Source organism: Pomacea canaliculata, linkage group LG4 (genome assembly GCF_003073045.1).
Source record: "Pomacea canaliculata isolate SZHN2017 linkage group LG4, ASM307304v1, whole genome shotgun sequence".
NCBI lineage: Eukaryota > Metazoa > Mollusca > Gastropoda > Architaenioglossa > Ampullariidae > Pomacea > Pomacea canaliculata.
The window spans coordinates 28177181-28200832 of record NC_037593.1 but is presented as its reverse complement, the minus strand read 5'-3'; the positions used below and the strand labels follow the sequence as shown (position 1 = coordinate 28200832).

General features: G+C 39.1%; 1 protein-coding gene across 7 annotated transcripts in view; it reads left to right on the top strand.

The window, feature by feature from the left end:
• The window catches only part of LOC112562327 (CAP-Gly domain-containing linker protein 1-like), a 58841-nt gene extending 37044 nt beyond the window's left edge, over positions 1-21797 (top strand). For 5 of the 7 annotated variants that reach the window (XM_025235532.1, XM_025235529.1, XM_025235531.1 and 2 more), the window contains 11 exons: positions 283-486; positions 901-1038; positions 1432-1532; positions 2014-2134; positions 2408-2460; positions 6041-6158; positions 6399-6582; positions 7199-7251; positions 8239-8375; positions 8584-8741; positions 16767-21797. In XM_025235532.1, the coding sequence (XP_025091317.1) occupies positions 283-486; positions 901-1038; positions 1432-1532; positions 2014-2134; positions 2408-2460; positions 6041-6158; positions 6399-6582; positions 7199-7251; positions 8239-8375; positions 8584-8741; positions 16767-17989 (2490 nt within the window). In that variant the 3' untranslated portion in view covers positions 17990-21797. The remainder of the gene's footprint in view (positions 1-282; positions 487-900; positions 1039-1431; positions 1533-2013; positions 2135-2407; positions 2461-6040; positions 6159-6398; positions 6583-7198; positions 7252-8238; positions 8376-8583; positions 8742-16766) is intronic. The other 2 variants (XM_025235528.1, XM_025235527.1) reach the window with 2 other exon arrangements.
• The last annotated feature ends 1855 nt before the right edge of the window (positions 21798-23652 follow it).

Sequence of the window (23652 nt, the reverse complement as noted above, 5' to 3'; positions counted from 1 at the left end):
TTCAAGCCAATCTTCTGTTCACATTTTTGGTAGTAAACTAAGTATTAGTTTTTATTCAAAGGTAATGGTACATCTGGTAGTTTGTACCACAACTGTTACCTACACAGGTTTGAGTCCTCAGTACTAACTGTTCAGAGACCTCCACTTTCTGCTTGGTTGTTAATGATAATTCATCTGTTATGTTGGAACAAACTAAATGCTTTGCATAGTTCATGTGCTAGACAGCAAGTGTTAGACCACTGACAGATATTCCTTTGAACTTGAAAAAATTTGGGTTTACAGTTTGAGAAAGTGAAAGCAGAGAAGGCACTGAAGCGAGTGGAGGGCGAATGGGAGTCGCTAAATACAGAGCTGATACAGGCACGAGTTGATGTTAGCAAGATGCAGTCACAGTCATCCTTTACCGACAAGGAAGTAACACAGATGAGAGAACAAATTGACGATCTGAAGGAGCAGGTGGAACGAAGCCAGCGTTACAGGCATGAGGTACTGATATCAAATGCAAAAGGGAAATATGTGTGTGTAACAAGGTATGAACAAAATGAGTGTTTAACTTCAGGTGCAAATGCATGCAAGTGTGCGCAGATCAATTCGTATTTACTTGTACATTTTGTGTAACTGCATCACTGAAGTGTCCTCAGAGTTTTAAAAAAAGTCAAATTGCAGAAAGCGAAGTTTGATAGCTGTTATCAGTGCATCAACAGGCTGTATGTTTGCATTATGTGGACATGCTTAATACCATCTGGCTGTAGGTATCACCTAAGTTTGTTTTCACTTGCTGCTGCAATGATGGCCTGTGTTAAAGTATAAAATGAGATACGGTGTGTTAAAACAGCTAACATTCACCTGCATGTTCATGTGTACGCACTTAGTTTATTCACTTAACATTTATTTTAACAGGCTGAGAAAGAGCGAGACCACTTACTGGCAGAAAAGGAGAAACTGACTCAAGAGCGTGAGAAAACAAGAGAAGAAAGCATGGTGCTGAAAGCAGAGATGCAGAAGCGGGATATCCAGATTGAAGAAATTAAGAAGGAGGTAAGGATATCAAAAAGAGAAGCTGAGGTGGTAGCCCGCAGCTATGGTCAACTACAAAACCATACTATGCTAATTTATGGCCCTACAGCAATGGTCAACTATGGAACCATACTATGCGAGTTTATGGCCCTCTGCTGTTGTTGGCATTCACCTGTACCAGTATGCTTTTCAGGGTAGTTGTGCTGTGTTACATTTCATACCCTGTGGACAGCATGTATAATCCAAGTACAAGTAAACTCTCCAGTGTAGTGATAATGACAGCAAAAGAGTCATGCCAGTTCACTATGTGCCTATAGATTATTGCAGCTGTGTAGGGAATGCTTTGTAAGGGGGTCTTTCATCTCATCACTATCATCCTGTGTGGTGTGGCTTATTCTGGAACCACACATGCAGCATGTTTTGCAGATGGAGAAACTGCGGCGACAGACGGAGGAAACGCGAGAGGAGTTGATGCAGCGATCACAGACCGAGGCCGACATGCTGACAGAAGAACTGTGAGTATTTGGGCAGTGTTTGGTGTGTATGTGTGTGAGGATAGAGTGGTAGTTACCATGCATTGTTATGTATATTAAAAGAAATATTTAAAATTAAACTAAGCATGACAGGAAGATGAGTCAGAATTATTATTCAAACTAGGCAGAAATAAACTTTGCCTTCATGATTTTCACTCCCATTTTTTTCAGCTTATTTAAACGTGTTGTAAAATGCACTCACTATCCTTAACTCACTTATCTCAAAGGCTAACTATAAAAAGCCGTAGTGTTTGGCAACTGAGATGTACATTTCTAATGCTGTTTTTGGCAGTTTATTCAAATAGTCAAGAATTAAAATAAAGGGTTAATTGTAAAGTAGAAAAGCCTGGTTAGTAGTGATGATGTTAGGAGTTAGTATGTGCAATAAATAGGGCAGAATATAGAGCATATTGTCTGGGAGAGGTTTTAAAAGGCGGACATTATGCATTCCATATATCCACAGGGAAGGATCAAAAAAAATATTACATGAGACCCAGGCCTGCCTACAGCAGAAGGAGGCTGAACTGGTTAAACTGAAAACAGAGCTAGAGCTGTCCAAGTTAAAGGCAGAGGAGAGACAGAGAGTAAGTTTTGTACACTAAAATTTTGTTCCTGGAAGTAGGCCTGTCTCTGTTTCTTTAGCAACAAAACTGATTTCACTTCCATATATCATTTCTCCTCCTGCCCATAAACTATTAATATTTGCAGTATTTTAATGTACTTATTAATATAGGTCTTCTCCTAAATTTCTGAGTTAATTTCTACAACAACCAATTTCACAGATCTCATAATTCTAAAATTTTAAAATCTGGCAGTGTTATTCTCAAACATGCTGTGAATTTTTTTTTAAATATCAGCTTGAAGAGCAGAAGAAAGAGTTGCTGAAAAATGTGGAAGAACTAAAAGAAAGGTAAGGAATAATTATGATAAATCTGATTATTTAAGTTTTTATGGAATTGTCAAGCTTTGCTTAAATGACAGATTCTGGTGTTCTGAATCATTTCCACTCCAAATGTTAGGTTTCAAATAAATTGTCTACAAAGTGCTGTCTGAAATTCAGTTTTTTGCATGTTATCAGAGGCATTCATGTTTTGTACACTTTTGCAAAGGAAACTTTCAAAAACACTTTCACATGAGACTAAGTTATGTAGCTTCCAAATAAAACAAAGTGAACTGTGCAATCAAAAAAGGAATGAAGAAAGGAAGAATCGAGAGCCAATGCCAGACCATAGTGGGGGGTAAGGCAAGGCGGCCGGTTACGCAGGACACAGTTACTAGTCATACCCTTCCCAAAAATAGAAAACAGCAAACTGTGCCAGAATTACAGAACCATAAGCCTTGTCATCCACTTTAGCAAAGTTTTGCTGAAAGTAATACAGAACCTCATCAGCACCACCGTGGAGGAACGGCTAGCAAAACAAGCTGGCTTCAGACCAGTTAGAAGCAAAGTTAAGCAGATCTTCACCGGTCACATCCTTAACCAGCTGATAAATATCTTGTACCTTATGTTTTACCTTATGTACCTTATGTCCCTTTTATTTCTTAAATCTTTTTATCTTTTTATGCGTGAAGGATGGTTTGCTTTTGATTTTAAATTATTAATCTGCATTGTTGGTTGGGATTTTTGGGTTTTTTTTTTTTTGCTAAAACAATCATATCTATTTTTGAGGCACACTGTTTGCTAAAAAAAAAATACCTGTGGTCATGTTTATTTTGACTTCTTCAAAAACATCATTTTGTTATAAAAGTAACATCTTCACTTTCAGCTTTCAGAATTGTAGTTTTTATCTTTTTGAATTGTTAACACTTAAGGCAATATTATTCTTAGCTGAAATTAACAATCTTAACATTAACATTTGTTATTTTCAACATTTCAGTGTCATTTAAACGGTGGTCAATACCAGACACAGTCCATTAATATCTAAATGTGTTTAGAAAACATTGATATTGTAGAGCAGAATTTGTGACTTGATGTGTTTAAATTCTACCTTGTCTTTCCATTTACACTGCCTGACTGAGGTCCTTTCCTCTGCACAACAAACGTCCCGACTATGAAATGTTTATGGTAAGATAACATGAAGTACTTTTGCCCCCACCATTAGTGCATTGCGTGCACAGAGCAGCTGATTTGCTTGTTAACACTGATTCAAGCTTTTCTGTAGTTGGTATTTCTAGACAGTACTTTGATATCGCTTAAAATCTTGAGGCAAAGTTGCATTTTGATCTTGGATTTCAACATATTTGTGCTTTTGTGCACAAACATATATAGTCTGTCTGGTAGTCAGGCCATTAGTGACCTCTGTCCTTTTCATCTTTTGTGTATGTAAACGTGGCTTTCTCTAAATTGTACCATTGTGGAAGTACCCTTTAGTTAATGCATGTGCAAGGAAGACAAAGGTGTTTAGAGAAAAACAAGATTGTATCCATGGAATGTGTTTGCTGTTGTAGCTTTTGCTCTTTGAACTGTAAACACGAGGTATGATTGCAAACATTAGTGTTATTACTTCACATGATTATCAGCTTTTTATCTATTTATTGTTGGCTGTTGGTGGTGGTTATGGCTTCACCAAACAGCAAAGGTATTGAAGACATAGGAAGAAGAAAAAATTATATATTTTTATGTGGTTGTGTGCTTGTGCAGTCAATCCAGAACAGTTTTTGTGTTTATCCTTCTACATTTGCATGCTTGATTTCTTAGTTTTGCTCTTTGGTCTTCCTTGGGTTAGATTCATTTCATTAATTCCATTTCAGTATGACAGCAGATGCCACTTCATATTTCCTTTACTTCTTCTTTAGAGAAATGTAAGCTTGGTGTTATTTACTGCTAGAAAGAGGATTTGAGGATCAAGCGAAGGTGCTGTTAAGTTCACATCAACAGATGGGTTTCTTAGTCTTTATTCTTTTTATTTCCATCAGCACGCATCTTTTTAAACTTGCTTTTTCCTCTTAGAACTCTTGAGATTTATTTGTTGAGAGCGCAAAATTAACATTTTTTTTTTCTTTTGCAAGCTTTAGTGATTGTAACCTTGCTGTGCTGGGTTTTATTAGCAGCAGGAGATGGTAGTTATGGCTAGCGCTGTTTATAGAAGGCCGTTTCTGTGAGTCTTGTAGCTTGTAAATATAGAGCATTGTGTGAAAAATTCTAAATGTGAGAGAGACTGAATTCATGTGTTCCGTTTGATCAGTGGTTCTCAAAGAGCGGTCCGCAGACCACTTGTGGGCCGCATGCATACGTCAGGTGGTCTATGGTTGACAGTCATCATATGTCAGCAAAGTGATGTTTAAATTCCCAGAGATGCTAATTAGTTCAGTATTGATTTCACACGAGTTTTCATTTTATTGACGCCCAAACTGCTTGTTCACTTCAAACGTTTGCTTACCAAGTCTTTATGTCACAGTGCGAGCATTGTGTCACTTAACCACATCATCTGTTACCCTTAGTAACGCATAGCACTTCCTTATTTTTAATTATCATGTAGGATCTGAGTACGGTGGACTTTGCTGACATCACTATGAAGCATCTACTGGCATTTCCAGCAACTTACTGTTGCGAGACTGGATTTTCACAATTTGTGAGACTGAAATAAGAGAAGCCGGTTGAATGTGGAATCTGACAAGACTAAAACTCTTCAACATTGATCCAGATTATCCCCCTAACATCTCATCAAAAAAAACTACATTCTTCGCATTAACATTTTAATTAATAGAGAACTTTGCGAAGTATATAATTTTATGTAAACTTATCTCTATACTACACAAAATTACATTTAGTTTTGAATTATAATGAAACAAATGTGGTAATTTAAATTCCAAATTCACAGTACAGAGGGAGTTTAGGCCTTGGTGGTTTGCGGTGTTTTTTACTTTAGGTAAAGTGGTCTGCGGTCCGAAATACTTTGAGAACCACTGCGTTAGATCCTTGTGACGTTTGATGACCAGGACCATAATGCTCAAATTTTGTTTCACCTCCTTCACATTTTTGCCAACAACAAATAGGTCCATTTTTAAAAAGATCATATTCATGTTGTTATCAGTTACTGTGTGTTGTCCTGAAATAACAGACATAGTATTTAGAAAAGCACAGTAGGTAAATCAAAGTTTGATATTTGTAATACATGATATCTCTTAATCTAAGGACATTGAAGAGGTACAGGCTTAGTCACATTTGAGTCTTCTATAAAGTGTCAAGCCAGTGGTGAAGAAATAAGGATAGACCCATAAGAGAACCTCTGTCTTTGTCATAGGGTTGGGGGTGGGAGTATGTGAGAGAGAGTGAAAAGTTGAGGAGGACTAGAGATTGGAAAAGAAGGCAACAGCAGGGATGGTACAGACACTAAAACAGTCACACTAATGCCTTGCCTTTAAGTGTTTTTCAAACTCACTCTGGTTGTCACTCAGAAATCAGGCAGAGAGAAATGGGAAAAATACTGTGAAATGTAACTTGAAGATTGTACATAGAACTGTCACATAGTATGGTGGTTTTTTTTCAGCCATAGACTGCAGGTGGCTTCCCTCCAGGGTGAGAAAACAGATTTGCTTGCCAAGGTGGAGATCTCTGTTCAAGAGCTAAGCAAGCAACAGCAATTCATAGAGGAGCAAAATAAACAGGTAAACAAGAAGTGGGTGGGTGTTGCACGAGTGTTTGTGTGGGTGGAGGTGTGTATGCAGTTTATGTAATTTATAAAAATTTTGAACAAAGATTAAGATTTTCAAGAAGAGTGTGTGCAAGCATGCATTTGTTTGCGTGTGCAAGAGGAAGAGGGAAAATCTGTATGCATCTTCTCATGCATATGCAAAAAATTAAGTAATGGAACCACTAGTCATTGTCAAATATATGCCCTTCTTTAGCTGCATCAGATCAAGGAGGAGAAGCAGAAGTTGCTAGAAGAGAAGTCATCACTGGAAAAACTTCAGCATGGTCACATTGCAGAACAGCAGAAACTTGTAAAATCCTTGACACAGCTGGAGGCTGAGCTGATCCAAGCGAAGAAAAGCAAAGCCTTGGTAGCAAAACCTGGGGCCAGTTCTGCAGGTGAGTCATGAGTGGTGACAACTGTGCAAAGAGCTTGAGGACAGCTCTGGATGAGACTAGCAAAATGACCTCTGGGTTTTGAAATGTGCTGATGTGACTCTAGAAAAAGGAGAAAAATGGGGCGTGCAGAAGCTCAGAAATTTGTTTAGTCTTGGACTTTTGTGAGCCACCTGTTAACATAAAGCCATGTTAAGTTAGAAGAGGTTTTAGGTTTTCAAGCCCAAGGTTTTGATTTTGAAGCTAAGAGAGATCAGCCAGTCAGCCAACAGATCTTACTGATAGTGAAAGTTGTGACTAACAGTCTGTGCATATGCAAGAATTTGTGATGAGGGGAAAGTGGATAACAGTGGTCAGAGCATTGTCATTTGAAGAACCCAGAGACTCCCTGGTTTGATGCCCTTTTCCCAGTCGACCCAGCTGTCAAGAATGGGTACCTGACTTTATGAACACCTAAAAAGCCTGTGGCCATTAGTAGGGTTAGACCAGTTTCAGAGCCATCTGTTTTCAATTTCATACATAATAGTTTTAAGAACATATAAACATCAGAAGGTGTTTGAATTCCAGTTTGGAATATGACAGCAGTCTAAGCTCACATTCATCTCAATTTTTTGTACAGGAGAACCAGACTTTAACCAACAGCGTGAAGGAAGAGATGCAGCAGAGAAAGAGGTCTGTACAGTGGTCCTTTAACTTAACTAGTTGTACAGAAGTCCCAATCAGTCACACAATAGTCCCTTACACGGTTGGTTCCCCACACCAACCCCTCCACACGGTTCAAAATTATGTACATTCAAGACCCATATCTAGTCTATTAAATAACCATAGATTACAGTAAAAAAAAAATAATGAATTAAAACTAAGGCATTTCATTTTCTCTCTCCCTTCTTTCTCACACTGTACTCTTCACATGAATGAGAGCAACAGAGTGAAGTTGATTTATTCATTGCTGCAGCTGAAGCTGAAGACATTGTAGAAAACGAAGTTTTTAGACTATAATGCTGTTCTACGAGATCTTTCATTCACCAGGACTGAAAGGCTCATTTAATCTTCCCACTTTTCACCAGCTCCTACCCCTAGAAAAGTTCACACCTCTTGATTTTTACCAGCTTTTTTTATTGATAGGAAAGTGCTGGGGCAGATTAAAATTAAAAATATAACAAAGGTAAAGCAGTTTCATGTAACACATGTTTAAAATACATTTAGTTTTTTTTTTTTTTTTGAAGGCATAAGGAATATTTTTTAACTGCCCAAAGCAACACGTTACTTAGGGGTTGACCAACTTGCAAGGCTATTCTGGTGATCATATTAAAGCTTATATAATCAAAATATTTTCTAATCACATTGAGCGAAGCTACTTCAGTTACAGGCCTACTGTAATTTAGTCCCTTGGAGAGATTTGTTTCACTTGAAGTTATAGCTTGATATAAAGGGTGCTCTGCTGAAAATGTACGATGCACAGTAGGATTTGGAAAAAGAGAACTGTGGGATGCCTTCAAACCCTTGCATCATACAACTAACAGAAAACTAATTAGATAAGTTATACTTCAACCTATTGTTTGATACCTAAAGGCCCATACTTTATTATTGGAACTTGTAACTGAGATTTATGGAACACTTTTCTCAGGTCCACTTTATTTCCTGCAATGCTTGGTGCAGATCGAGTTCCTAAACTCTGTGATTGTGGACCTGCAGCGAAAGAACCAAGAGGTAACATTACGTCTTCAGGCTATGGAGGAGAGTGGCATATGTGATGGACTACAAGATGGATATGTAGCCGTGACACCTAGCTCAAGGTCGGGTCTGCTTGCCAGTAATGGTCGTTGCAAAAGAAATCCCGTGTGCATGTGTGTTTTGTGGGAGTGTGTGTTGTAGGGTGTAAGGGAGAGAGAAAGCATGTGCACAACCATAACTAGAATGCACTTAATGAACATTATAAAATGTAATAAATAGGAAATGGACATGCACACATCTGACTTTTGAAGTGGCTTTGTACATTTGCAGATCTCGACCAGCACCTCGCCTGTTCTGTGACATATGCGATGAATTTGATCTGCACGACACTGATGATTGTCCCCAACAAGCGATGTCAGACAGCCCACCACCATCGCTGCATCACGGAGACCGCAAATCTCTCAGGCCCTACTGTGAGATCTGTGAATGTAAGTAGCACTGGATGTAAGATTTCTTTCAGCATTGCTTAGAGTTCATATACTTATATGCTTTAATATGAATTTTGTAAGTGAGTAAAATAGAATATATGCCAAGATTCTGGCAGAATGTGGGTGTCTATGTCTCTCAGCTGATCGAGAAGATTGTCTCATCTGCTGGATGTTAATCCTGCTGTCATTTTCTTAATAAATAATCCAAGAATATAACATTAATGTAAAGGAAACGAGATTTGGTATCTTGGGTGTGTATGTGTGTGTGTGTGGATGTGCATGTGTGGATGCGGTCTTTCTATGTGTGAATGGGCACGTGTGCCTGAGTACATAAATGTGTACACATCTCTTAATGTTTTGATAGCTTGGTAGGATTTTTGTGTGTGTGTTTTTGACAGAGAAAGAGAGGGTGTGAGAAAAGGCGTGGGGAGAGGGTTTATGTTTTTGGGGATGTGCAGACGCACACCTGCAAATGAATGAAGAAAGTAGAGGATGTAGGTGAGGTGGCAAGACTAAATTTTCAAGGAGTCATAACGCCAGAGTGGTACAGAATTATTAAAAAAAGAACTTTAGTTGTGCTTCGTTTTGCTTATGTCACCTACTATTTACCCTGCTCTACCCACACTAAGTTCATTGCTAGTGCTGTGACAGAACCCATGGTTCTTAAGCCCACATTTTCATGAATGAGTGGATGTGTTGTGAATCATGCATCTTGTGCATTGGTAAACATATTGCATATGGAAGTGCAAGGATTTTTTATTATTTGATTGATAGTAATTGAACCCCCTTTTTTGTTTTACAGTGAGTATTCATTCCTAATTACAGACTGGGTTACACTGGTTACATAACTGGTAAAGCTAAGTAGAGTTGCAAAACCATTTAAACACCTCAGCTGTCCTGCTGACATGATGTGTCAAGGGCTATAGGGTATTTTCAGTAGTTGTGCTTGCAAAGATGCACACTTTTGCATCCTTTATTTGCATCCCTTGCTTGCAAATAAGTTTGATGGTTGTGGAAAGAGTGAACAAAAGATACTTATTTAAAATTAACAAGGTAAATAGATTTGCCAAACTCTTGGATATATTGTTGATCAGAAGGCCAGGTAGCTGGAGTAAAGGGAAAAGCAGGGGGGAGTAAAGAGAGATGCTGGGCATTGCTCACTAGTAAACAGGCAAGATGAGAGGGATGCTGGTTTGGTTAGCAGTGAAGAGGTGAAAATTGTAGTTTGGGTCTTGGTCCTGTCGGTCATCTGATTTGCTAGGGGTGTCTCGTTGAATGTGGTTTTTATCTGATTGCAGCACACAATAAAGGTGCAGAAAAATGAACAAAATTTATTAAAAGCATTCTAGAATGATAAAATAAGACTTGTGGACAATTTTATGAACTAGTGAGCATTTTGGTGCATCAGTCAGCATCATGCTAAAAGTTGCAAAGATGTGGAGGTGATTCTTGTACATGTTTGAGTATAAACAAAATAATCACACTAACAAATTATTAACATTCACATTTAAAGTGCAAATGTCCATCAAGATTGTAGCTTTTGTTAACTCATTGGAGACACAAGAACAGGGTTGAGCTCATTGTATGAAATTGGCAGAAATAACCATTTATTCCTAGATCAATCATGAAAGTGCACTGTTTGGTAAATTCAAAAGGAATGAAGTATGTTCAGTGGAATTTTAAAGTCTTTTGTGCAGATTATGTCACCCTCTGATAGTCTGTTGCTGCAGGCGATAGACTTACATAGTCTCTTGTCAGAAACAAATTAACACTACTCATGCTGATGAAAACCAGCTTTAATATTGATTTTAACAGGTACCAGCCTCTGCAGTCTGGTGCCTCAACTTTAAACTACTGACCATAAGCATTTTTATATAGAAAGAAGGGTTGTGAAAGTGTTAAACGTCCTGTCATTGTTTCCTTTATGGCCTGATAGAGATAGTTGTGTTTGGAAATTCTGCTAGAATATGTATGCATAAAGTTGAAGTCAGTCACATGTGTACTGCATGTCTAAGATGCCGCCACAAAGTGTATACGTGCATGAAAGAGAATGAGTTAAAGTAAATGTTTTCTTGGTGCATAAATTGAATGAACTTCTTAACATTTTAGTACAATGTGATTGTTTTGATTGGGTTTGAGCTTGAAATGTTTATGCTCATGTTCATTTAACAGTTTCCGTTGTTGTGAATCATCACCAGCCTTCATGATCATTTGCATGTCTCTTTTTTTTTTTGTTGTTTCTGCTGCACAGTGTTTGGCCATTGGACTGACAAGTGCGAAGACGAACAAACATTCTGAGGCAAGACTGTACTGCATCCCTTGTGTGCTCTGCTCTCAGATGGTGCTCATGTGCACTCTGACACCCCTCATCATCCATTCCTCCTGACAGCATGCATCATGTTTCACGTCATGTCATGCACACCAGGAGCAGAACCTGCTGCTTGCACGGTGCAGACGGAGCAATCAAGCCTGCATTAGCTTTGTACCTCGATGACTTGTCTGGTCCTCTCACTCATGGAGAATGCCAGCCATTTTAAAAAAAAAGGGACTTGGAAATGGAAAATTTTTAAGGTGCAATTGAGACAGTGGTGTAGCATCATACCTTGCATAGAGTGGCACAACCTGCATCAGCATCATGTTTGGAATCATCTTCAGGATGTATATCTTGTGGAGTCATTCTGCTATGGTTTCAGTAGAATATTCTTGAAGTCAGATAATATATATATTTTTTGTGTTATGATGAGCAGTTAATGAAGATGTGGGTAAAAAGGAAGGAATCTGCATCGAAGCAAAATCTGCAGTTTTGTAAGGAATAGGCAGCTAGCAACATACAGCCAGTTCTGAGCTGTAAAATTGCCCACATCTGTATGAAGACATACAGAACTGCAATAGTAGCTACAACTAAACAACAGTAATACTACTAATAATAATTACTATCACCACCACCACCCCTACTACCACAGTGATGATGCTAATGAGTTTTTGTTGCTGCTATTATTTTATGTAGGTTCTAAAACAATTATTGTGAAATCAACCATTGATAAGACTTAATAAATGATCAAAACAATCTAAACAAAAGCTTGTTCTTTTGAAAGCAGAAGAAACACAATATGGAGTGCAGTGTTTGGCTCCAAGTCACTCCGCAACAAAGGTTTATGGAGTGTGAAGTGTTAGCTGTTAACCCATTGCTTGAGACAATGATATATTAATACCACCTCAAACAGAATCTCAAATGTCTCAGGCCAGACTAACATGCTGGCACCATCACAAATAACATGATGTTTTTATGCCAGGGTCAGCTGTCATGTCGGAATCACCGCTATCTCCATGCAAGATCATACCTTGAAGCTGTCTGCACTTTAAAGATGATCCATTTCCAAAAATCATGCTTTATTTTACAAAAGCAGTATGAAGCATTTTAAGGTAGATGTGTACATGAGGGAGGGGGATACTTTGTGAAAGAGTCTGCCTCCAAGTGAAAGCACATCACTCAGTGTTTGTCACTCACTGCCTGTGGACATTTCCCTGAGAACAGCTTGGCTTGGATTCTCTCCCCTTGCTTTTTGAAGTTCAGTGCTTTGATGTGGTCATGGTTCTGAGGCTTCAGTGCCATCTGCTTTTCAGGGCAGCACTCTGCACTACACACCATTGCAATGACCCAGGAGACAATGTTGCATCCTGAATGTGCTATGAATGATAAGAAACATGATAAATCAGAAAATGTGCAGACATTAAAAAAAAATGCACAGTTTATTGAGCATTCCTAAACTGCTCCGTTGCTAATGCAACCCTGCTCATAGAACCTTCATTCCTCCAGTAACCTTGGTAACTTGCCACTGTTATTTATTTGGTGATATTAAACTGTTGGCTTTGTACAAAATAGTTTTTATTCTCTTTGATAACATTTAATAGTTTAGAACTCATGACTGTTGTTAAAATGCCAAGCCATTAGATAAAACTTTTGTGAGAATGGACATACTAATTGTTGCTGGGTCTATTTCTTGCAGTTTCATTGTAACTGATATTTTAAAGTTTGCATGATTTTTTCGGTATTAATACTGAAAAACTAAAAGAATATAAACAAATTGTTTTGGGGACAAAGGCATCACAAATTCTCCTAAAATGGATTTTTCCGATGTCATAAATTAAGGGTTGGGGTAAATTTTCACGTTGTCAATGATATTAGATCCTGTACATTTTGGTGCTATTACACTTCTTTGGAAATATTCAGATATCATCATTTATGTCCAAGTTCTTTAAACTTGACGAAGAAATAAAATGTTACAAAGAAATTAATTTGAAAAAAGGTTATGAAATGTTAGTCTTGTGTAACCTCCAGTTGGCTATATTGGTGTGCTCGTTCTGTGATAACTTTTGTAAGCTGTTTGTGGTATCCATTGCAAATTAGATAAAACATACAGTGCCCTCTCCCCAACTCTACCATTGTGTATTTATAACTACTGTAATTCTGCACAAGATCTCTGTTCTTGCATCACCATCTTTTCCTGCATGCGCTTGCTTTCTGTCTGCTGCTTTCGTCTCCACAAAAATTATGCTTGTGCTGAATTGCGACTACCTCACCTGGAAACATGATCACTTTATAAACTCGACCATTATCCTCACAGCTTTTTGCTTTTTTATGACTAGTACTCATAATGTTTTCACACATTCTGGGACTTTGCTTCCTCTGTATTCTAGCATACATCCGCTGAGGTTATAGAGATTGTGTTATGCAGTGTGCATCCTTTTGTCTGGAGGCTTTCTTGGGTCTGTCAAAGATGTTGTAAGCACTCTGCCTACTCCTCTGCTTCTACTCTAGAACTTCTTGGACTTTTATGCATGCAACTTTTATTTGGTTTCTTTATGAATTGTGGCACAATTTGCATGAGTTGTAGTTTGAATATGGCTTGCATGTTTCAAGAATTTCTGATTAAACCAGCTTCATCTACAGTATGAAATCCTTCAGCTTATAACCAAGTAAGCAATTTATTCTATTTATATTCCATTAATTTACTTTTTTTAATTAAAAAAGGAAAGGTCAAGCAAAATAGCATGTCATTCGAACCCAATGCATTCTGGGCTAGCTGTAGTTGGATGAGATTTTCGACACTTTCGAATCCCTAACTACTTGGATCAAAGAGGTATCATGCCTTTACATGCTGATGGGGCTACCTACAGATTTCTATGGTGACCAGTTCTGTGTGCACTGGCCTTTCGTGTATTCTAAAGGTCAATAATGAACCAGTTCTCAGGTCATGAAATGTATTTTTTTTTTAGTTTCACTCTCCTTAGCACTGCACCAGCTTTTCAGCTTTTTTCTTCCTTCTACCATTTTTTTTACTTCATTTGTCCTGAGGCTCCTCTTCTCCTTCTCCTTGGCTTACTGGGGAAAAAATATATAAGTATTGAAATTCAAGTGCCTACATGTCATTTTTCACTCGTCCTGTCTGAAGATGTAAGAAGTTTATGCTACGTGGGACTTTGTGTTGTAGATTATATTTTGGTTTTCTGGTGTGATCTTGCTTGATGCTGATGGGCTTGTTTGGTTGTTGTTTTGATGTATGGTGCCCTTTGCTTTTCTATGCCTGCTGCTGTCCAGTGTGTGAATTGATTACATAACCATTTGTGGCTATCCTTTTGCATACAGAAAGACCAAGATGAGCGTAAGTTTTTTTTAAAAAAAACCAAGAGTGATACATGCTTCATGTTTGCATGTTATTGTTAGTTTTTATTTATATGTTATATTTTTATTTCCATTATTATATTTCACTGGTCAGTGAAAATTTGTGTGAACTCTAAACTCTGCACTTTGCCCTTAGAATGGGTTTTACCAGGCATGTTGAGGCTGACTGACCCAGAAATCTCAGAATAGTGATGGACACTTGAGTGACATTTGTAGCGTAATGGCTGTTTGCAGTAAGAGCTAAACGTGTTTGGTAACAGAGGTGAGAGGGTGCATACAGGGGAGGGGATTGTTTTAGCTTGCTCAAACAGAAGGCAAGAAAACTGCCAGGCATTGTGAACTTGCATAAGCAGAGTTGACAGTGTCATACAAGAGTAGATTGTTTGATCTTTAGGAGCAACAAAGCTACATGCTCTGTGTTTTTGACATTAGTGTGAGACTGGCATTGACTTGTGTTTGTAATTAATGAACCATAGCTAGTTGCTGGCTATTACCATTGCATTTTGGATTGGGCTTCCGATGATTGATCAGCACGTTCTGGGTAGAGGTTTGCTGTTTGACTGTTGTGTGTAGACTTGCATGTCAGAGAGCGAGTGAGAGAGAAAAGTTGGAAGAGAAAGAGAAATGCGAGTCCTGTTTAATTTATGAGTGAAGTAGCAGACTTCCCTTTCATGTCATTTTAATTGACTATTTTAAAATCATCACCAATGTCATAAATGTATATGTGACCATCATTTACCATCCGTGTCACCACAGTTCCCAGAAGTTGGTCTGTGGCTAGTAGTTATTTTTATAATATTTCGTAATACATTGTAATCCGGGAACATCAGGAGACCAAGTTCGTCTTTCACATACCTTTGACCAGCAATTTTTTAATGAAAATAACTTTGTTTTATTTTGATGACACTCTAGATTTTTTTCAGAAAAAAACCACAATTCGCTTTAAATAACTCTAGACATTTCATTCCATTTCAGTCTTGTACAGTTTATATCTCGGAACCATGCAAATCCCATGCAGGAGAGTCTAACTGTATATTGCAACCTTAATGACATTTAGTCATAAAAACCTTACTTATCATTTTCTCCATCAATCAGCTGCTTCATTCCAAATTTACGACGATGGAAACGAATGCGCATGATCCATAGTATTTATGTGGTTTTGCGAGCTTAGTGGTTGTGGTTTTGAAGTAGTTGTGTAGATCCAACGTGTAAAGATTGGCTGAAAATTAAAGCATGCGTACTGGCAAGTTAACAAACTTTACAATACCAGCGTTTGCAAGGCTCCTACTACAATGTTCCCTTGAATCCTGGCTGCTTTCTTTGTCTCGTTGTTTTCTTCATTGGTGTATTCGAGCTGGGCACATTGGAAATGCTATTGCAATAAATCTTTTAATGCCAGACTGCTTTGTGATTGTTGTTGTGGAAGGTGATTATGTACTCAAGTAGGGAGTTGGGAGCTGTGGCAGAGAGATTGGATGTTGTGAGCTCCCGGATAAGGAACCTGTACAATAAACAGGAAAGGTGGTTTGGGAGACTGGGGTGTGGGAGTTTGTCAGGGATTAAATCTTTCTGTAGGGATTTGATTTTTATTTTTATTTTTCTGAAGGACAGGCTTTTATAAAACTGATTTTTGGAGAGGAGGGAAATGAGAAATTGTGTGGCAAGGGTGAAGATACAGATTACATGAATGCACCCATTAGCTCAAAGGGTGGATCGAGGTGGGAGGGTGATCATAAGACTGAGATTGAAATGCTGGTGTTAAGCCTTCAGGGATGTGGGGGTCAGTATGTTAGGCATTCAGTTGCTTTTACCAGATAAAAGGATGTAAAGAGATGGGTGGAAAAAATCACTGCTGTTACAATTGCCGTGACAGTAAATAATAATAATAATTAAAGAAGGGAGAAAGCATTATTTGCAGTAAAACCTGCAGTCTAATAAATAAAACAGCGGACATGATAGCTGTCGGCAGTTTAATGGACACAAAATCTGTGGTCTGGTGGAGGTAATCTGCTGGACTTGAAGCCAACTAGTAGTGGACACTTAGTCCTCAAGCTAGTGGACGCAGGTAGGCTACTAAAACTTACTTTCTCTCGTCATGACGGTTTCAAATCAAATCAACTGTCGCCACGAAAAGCAACTCATTCTGATAAGTTAAAAGATCAATAATAATAACAAATAACTTTTAATAGGGTTATGAAGTGTGTTTACCAGAAGACAATTGGACATGATTTATCCTTTACAACCCGACAGATTTCATTGCGCCATACACAGCATGCAACCTTTGTTTAGGGAGTGAGTCTAGAGATAAAACATTTTCATTCAGTTTAAAATTTTGTTTCCAGACTTTATCGATCCTGACGCCCTTGACAAACACACCCACTCTAAGATGGCCGGATCGTTCTTCCACCACTGCGTTGGATTTTTCAGCGACGAAGAAATGGACGAAGACATTTGGAAGAGCCGGCCCCAGAAAACAAAGATAGCAATGGCGCCCGCTTCTCCCCAGACCACGCCAGACTCTCCAGAAGACACGAAGCACCAGTCCAATGGTGTCGGAGGTCGTTCACGAACACCTGTCCTGGTGTTAAGTTCCGGTGAAGAGGATGACACGCCGACAACCATAGGTAGCCAAGGAGAGAACGAGAAAACTGTCCTGGAGGACTTGTCTCAATCGACATCAGAAAAGAAGTCAGAATTGGAAGCAGACGAAGCGAGCGGCAAGGCAGACGGCGAGAAATGGAACCCAGAGTCCCTGGAGGCCACGAGCGATGTTGAGCAAGTCTTCGACGACGCAGCTGATCAGCTTGTCGAGGCTCTGGCTCCGACAGATGTTAGCCGGATGGACTCTTCAGTTTTTGAGGGCGGAAATTTCGAGTCGCTAGGGTTCACTTACGCGAGATGCGAATCTTTGGGGTTCGACGTGGAGGGAGGGAGCGGGGAGCCCTCGCTCGTTCTCTCGGCGGCGCGGAACGATTCTGAAGGTGACCAGAAAGAAGAAGCGAAGACAATGTCGGACGACGAGTTCATCATGTCCAAGGAAGAGCTGGAGGACAACGAGAAACACGAGCTTGAGCGCGAGAGCTCAGATGATGAGGCGAGAACCAAGAAGAACGACCTAGAACCCGAGGCAGATTCTGCTGTCACTGAAAAACTAGCAGAGACCCCTGATGTTGGGGAAAAAGAACAGGAGCCGAGGAAAATAACAAAAGAAAACGCGGCATCCGCCAAACCTGATGACATGGAGGCAGCGGCTTTGACCACCAATCAGAAACCTCCACCACCTACCCCACCAACCGCAGCCACGCCATCTTGCTCGAAACAAGGCCACGCCAATCAACCACAGGCAACCGGTGGCGCCCCCTCGAACGAGAGGTCCGCGCAAGCGGAAGCAGCGTTGAAGGGTGACAACCCGGAAGCAGGCGGGAAGTGTGATAAGGGGGACAAATCCGAGGTCCAGCAGGAGAAGGCGAAGAAGAGGGCGAGCGCCGGAGCCACTTTGGGCGGCAACGAGAAGTCGGTTACCGAGAGCAGCAGCGAGAGGCCAGAGAGCTGCACCGTGTCGTAAGGTCAAGGTGGAGCCCCACGGTCGAGAGGCATTGACCGACCTATTTCCTGCGTCCCATTATTTGCCCCCATGGATCCTCTTGACTCGATGTTTAGAGCTGGATTTGTTCACATCAGACCTTTAGATGAGATTGAAGACGATGGAAATGTTTTTTGTTGCAACCCTTTATTGTGCCAGGGGGTGGTAATGGTGCTGGCGAGGGAGGGGCGAGAGTGCCACACCTCGACTGCGCATGAACTGCGCTGAATACCCGAGAATTTATTCCGCAGCCACTCGTCTGTTGAGTTTTCAGTTACTACAACCAATATGTCGACTGTTCTGGCGGAAGATTAAATCTTGCCGCAGACATTTAGACATACCTTCAAACACGACCATTTAAAATTCTGGGAAAAAAAAATTCCTAGAATTTTTTTTTAATCCCTCGAAGCTCGCACCCACCGAGCCCTGCTTTACATAGAAACTTGACTCGTTTATACAAATATATATCATATTTAGGAATAATGCATAGCATGCAAGTATTTGTACATTTAATGTTGAAAAACAATTATCCTGATATGCATATATAGATAATATCTTTTCCCATCTCCCTTTTCCTTCCTCTCTCAATCGGATTGTGTTAAAAATTTGTTGATATAGTCTATTTCAGGTAGCACGTGACATCATAGATGCAGATAGTATACTCAGTAGAACTCTTGAGATTTTGTTGTAGGTACTTTATTACAAGGGACTTGGTTCCAAAAGAGCCATTATCAGTGTCATAAACTACATAAGGAGAAATATAAAGTTCAAACCTTTGTATATCACAATCAGAATTAAACAGTAGTTGGCCATGACCGACTCCTGTTCAGATCATGGCGACACGTGACCAATAGCTTGTGAAGTTTCGAGGGTTAGACCGAGGTTGTATTTGTATTCGCACGAGGTTAATCTAGACAACAACTGTGTTTTATGATAATTAATGTTTTTGATGCTTGATGTGCCATTGTTGTGATGATTTGACTACAAGTCTGTCATCTGTTGTCTAGATTAGATTTTAGGACCAGACAATGTTTAATTTGGATAAGGCAAACCGTGGATATATGTTGTGTTTAGACAATCTTTCATTTTGGTTAGATAGTAATGATTGTTTAGGTCATAATAGCCACATGTTTTGATCAGGTGTGCACCAGCTTTTATGTGTGCTTTTCTCTTAGTCAATACTAACAATTGTGTAGTTTATATGCAGTCATATCAGAGTTTATCCATTCTTGGAAGCTTGTGAGGTTTTCTCTACTGCCGTGTTGCCCCGAAAATAATCCCTAGAATGATTTTTCAGGATGCTTAAGATATAGCCTTACTCCTTAAATAAGCCTTAATGGAAATTAAGATCGTCAGCCAGACAGATGGATTTCGTTCATCTGTTGACAGATGGACCTATTGAATTATGAAGTTATGATATTAATAAATAATGTTATGAACTGTCACGATTTTTCAAAAGAAGATAACCTGAAAATAAATGTAGATTTTTGTTCTTCTATAAATGTCGATTTTCACATGAAAAATAAGACATCTCCTGAAAATAATTTCAGATTAATATATCCCCCCGTTTTATTTTTGGCGAAACACAGTATTGTAGAGATGTTGACATCTTAGGTCGAGATGAAGTTAGCAGTGAGACTACAATGAAGTATCTCAGTCGAAAGCCACAACAAACTTCTGTTTCGGAGCATTTTCATGTGCTCCTGACTTTATTTGGCAACAGTGGGTGTGGGTTTTTTTCAAGCGCCTTTGCATCCCGTTTGCAGTGTTGTGCTACACAAGATGTCATCCAAAAAAAGTCCGTCCCATTTGCTTTGAACAATATTTACGGACTACTTTCACGTTAGCGCACGCATTCGACTGTTAACAGTGGTGTGTGAATTTACGAAACATGTTTGTTTACATCAGGTTATCATGATGTGGAAGTTATTTTTAGCTGCATTGTGACCACACTTAACTAATGAACGCTCCTCTTGTGTATTCAATATTATTTTCGTGCATTGCTGATGAAACCTTTCCTGTACGTCCTGCTCGTGAGTTACATCACTAGACAGCTAGTGTGTGAGCTGTTTGAACATGACCATGTCCGTGATTGAGTCAACTCATGAACAGACATATAAATATATATTAGAGATAAACCGCATTCTAGGAAGGGAAGTATCACGACATGCTTTTCGTGTGTAGGAAATGGCTTCCAGTGCTTTTGAGCTGCTTTGACAGGAGAAACCAATGAATCAGCTTTTACAATGGAGTTTAGGTGAAAATCTGGTTAGTTAATAATAATAATAATAATAATAATAATAATAATAATAATAATAATAATAATAATAGTGATTTATGTAGAGCTTGATCATGTTCATGAAGAAACATGCACTCAGTTTGGGACAAGAACGAGGCAAGAACAGCATACGAAGGACAGAAGGAGAAGCAACCATGTAGACAATAAAGAACAAATGTAGAAGACACAGAAGAACCAGTGAACCAACAGTAAGGATTGAGTGTTGAGAAAATTGCTAAAGGAAGACGAGCAGGCGGACTAGTCAATAGACGAGAGATTATTTCTTACAATGGTCATAGAATGGGTGGGACACCCGACCTTCTGACTAGAAAACTTGGTGACTCATTTTTCTCAAAGGGATCTTGTTGATGTGACTATGGGGTTATTCGGGACAAGGATCTTGGGATATTTTTTCTGGCTGACTGTCTTTGACAATAACAATCCTCTTTGATTTACTAATAGTATAATTAAACACATTTTTGGACTTTCAAGAACAATTTGTTGATGATAATTGTTATTATTCTTTTAATGTTTTATATAATTTTAAAGTGTTATTGATTGTTTTTTTTACATATCTTTTGCCTATTTTGTTCTTATGTTCATTCCTAATGTTGTTAACATTTTTTGAACCTCTGCTGAAAGGTGACAGTGACTGAAAAAGTGGTTTCATGTTTGTGACAGGGAGTCTAGTTTGTATACCGTGAGTTCTGAGTAGTGTACAAAGTACACTGAATCGTGTACATCATAATCTAGTACTGAATCGTGTACAACATTACAACGAGAACTGAGTTATTTACAACAGGAAAGAGTACTGTTGATCTCACAATATGATGAGTGATGAGTAGTGTACAGCTTACAGTGAGTACTCAGTTATGTACATTGTACAACATGTACTGGGATGTCTGAAGGTACAGTAGAGTACTAAAGTATATACAACATGCAATGAGTTAAATGTTGTCTACAACATGCAGTAAGTACTGGGTTGTATATTGTACAAGTACAATAATATGGAGTTGTGCAAAGTGTGAGTGGCATGATGAGTTGTGGAAACTGTATATGAGTATTGAGCAGTGCAAACTGTACAACGAGCATTGTGTAAATTGTACAATGAGTACTGAGTTGTGTGAGCTGTACAATAATTATGGAGATAAATAATGTGTATAATGGCTGTTAAGTTGTATTCAAGTTGAGTTGACAGGTGTACGGGTGTAGTGAGATTTCGTTTATTCCAAAAGGAAAATATTATTCGTTTAAACATAAAAAAGGAGTTTTCCTTCTGAAAGATATTTGGTTGTGGCTTTCTCTTGTAACGAGCTGTTTGCTTTGGTTTCCTCATCTGCTCGTCCACCCCGGGTACCCATGTCCACTGTGTTCTCTGTGTGCACCAGCTTTTATGTGTGCTTTTGTCTATTGGAGAATTGCTATTGCTATTGCTGATAACTCAGACACAGAATGCTCTGTGTGCTTGTCAGTCATGTGCTTAGACTAATTAAACATATATTTTGCAACAGATTACTTCATTTTTGTATTTTCTTGTTGTTATAAGTCTTAGAAAAAAAACACCCCAAAATAAATGCACAAAACAAATTGTCAGTATATAAACTTCAAAGCATCTCCTGACAGAAAATCTATCCTGATCATCACCCACCTCTTCAAATGTTTGTAGCTATAAATATATCATTTTATCTATTTATGCATTGGCACAGATGTCTCAGGGTTCCCAGGGATCAGGGATGGTGCCAAAAAAGGACCTTAAAAGGACCTTTCATGCATTCGTAAGGACCTAAGTGACAGTCATCAATGCTTATGTTTTTCTCTTGTGTGGTCGGAAAGATGTATTAATTATGATCTGTGGTCTTCTCTATGTTCTCAAATACATGTATTTCTAGTAATAAATAATCAAAGAGTTAATTTTGATGCCTGTCTGCCATATTTAGATTAGATAACTTAAAAAGTGTCCTTAGCGCGCTGATAACATACACCGTTAATGTTCCAAGTTTTCTAGAAATCTAAGTAATAATAATTGCAAAACCTGAAAGCCATTCTTTGGTGTAATACAAAAGTCAGTTCACGTGTCTCTCTCTCTCGCACGCACACTCTAACGGGAAGAGAGAGAGAGAGAAATAGAGCTATGCACAGTAGTACTAGAAGATCAAAGTTCAAGAAAGAGTAAGTTTCTAAAGACTTTTTAAAAAGAGTGTTTTTTGCGAATACGGAAGGGCAACTAGTGTTGTACAGATGTGTAGACAAAACATGCGGCGAAAAATCGTCGGTATTTTGCGCCAAAGTCGACTCCGGAAATAAATTTGTGGTAATATTTTATCGATAAAAGGACTTAAAAGGGTCACAGAGAAAATGTAAGGACCTGTGTGAGAATTTGAAAGGACCGCATGGCAAATAAAAGGACTTAAAAGGCCTTTTGGCGAAAATTCAACATAAAAGGACTTAAAAGGACTTAAAAGGACCTTGCAAGGACCTGGGAACCCTGTGTCTGATCATGTCTGTATCACCAGTCTGATCCCAGTAAACTGTAGAAAAAAAGTGATTATGGAGACTGTGCAGATTGGGGACGGTGTCGGAGAGAAACTTTACGAAGACTAAATAAAATGAATCAAGAAATGGGATGACAGTCACACACACACACATACATACACAAACACACACACACTTCAACAACACAGACAACAGGATACATTAGACAACAGGATACATTCGCCTTGTCAAGGTCTATGACAACGGGTGACCCGGAACCATATCTCATACACTTCTGGTTGTGGGATTAATAAGGCGTGGTTGTCTACAGACGTGGTTTCCCGAGTTTGAACATTTCTGTACACGTGGATAGATGGTGGGGAGGCGTTTCTCTCTCTCTCCTTCCTTTCTCTCTTTCTTACTCTCCAAAACCTACTTGTCTACAGAAACACTGCAGTGCTGGGGTTACTGGCTTTCACCAACATCAGTTTTGAAGTTTTCTCGAGGCTGTCAGAGCTGGTCAACTGAAATACTCGCCACAGTGAGGGTGACAGTGACGTCACATCCCCACACAGTGCTGGCGAGCCTCTGTCGCCGAGACACCTTCTTCCGGTCGTTACCAGATATACAAAACAGGAAGCAGGAAGCCCGAGCGGCTGGTCTGTCGATGCCAAGTCCGTAAATGGTTGCATCAACGGCGGTCGTCAGAGCAGAAGTCCGTTTAGCTGGTGACGCTGTTGTGAGTGATGACTCACGGTGTTCGTCTTCCCGGTTGTCGGTGATGCAGCCGAGGTTGTTGATGATGTTTCTTGCATGCACCAGAGTGTCAAGCAGATTCTTAGAACTGTCAGACCCTCAGAGTCCAGAGAGTAGTTTTGAAACGAGGTTAAGTGAT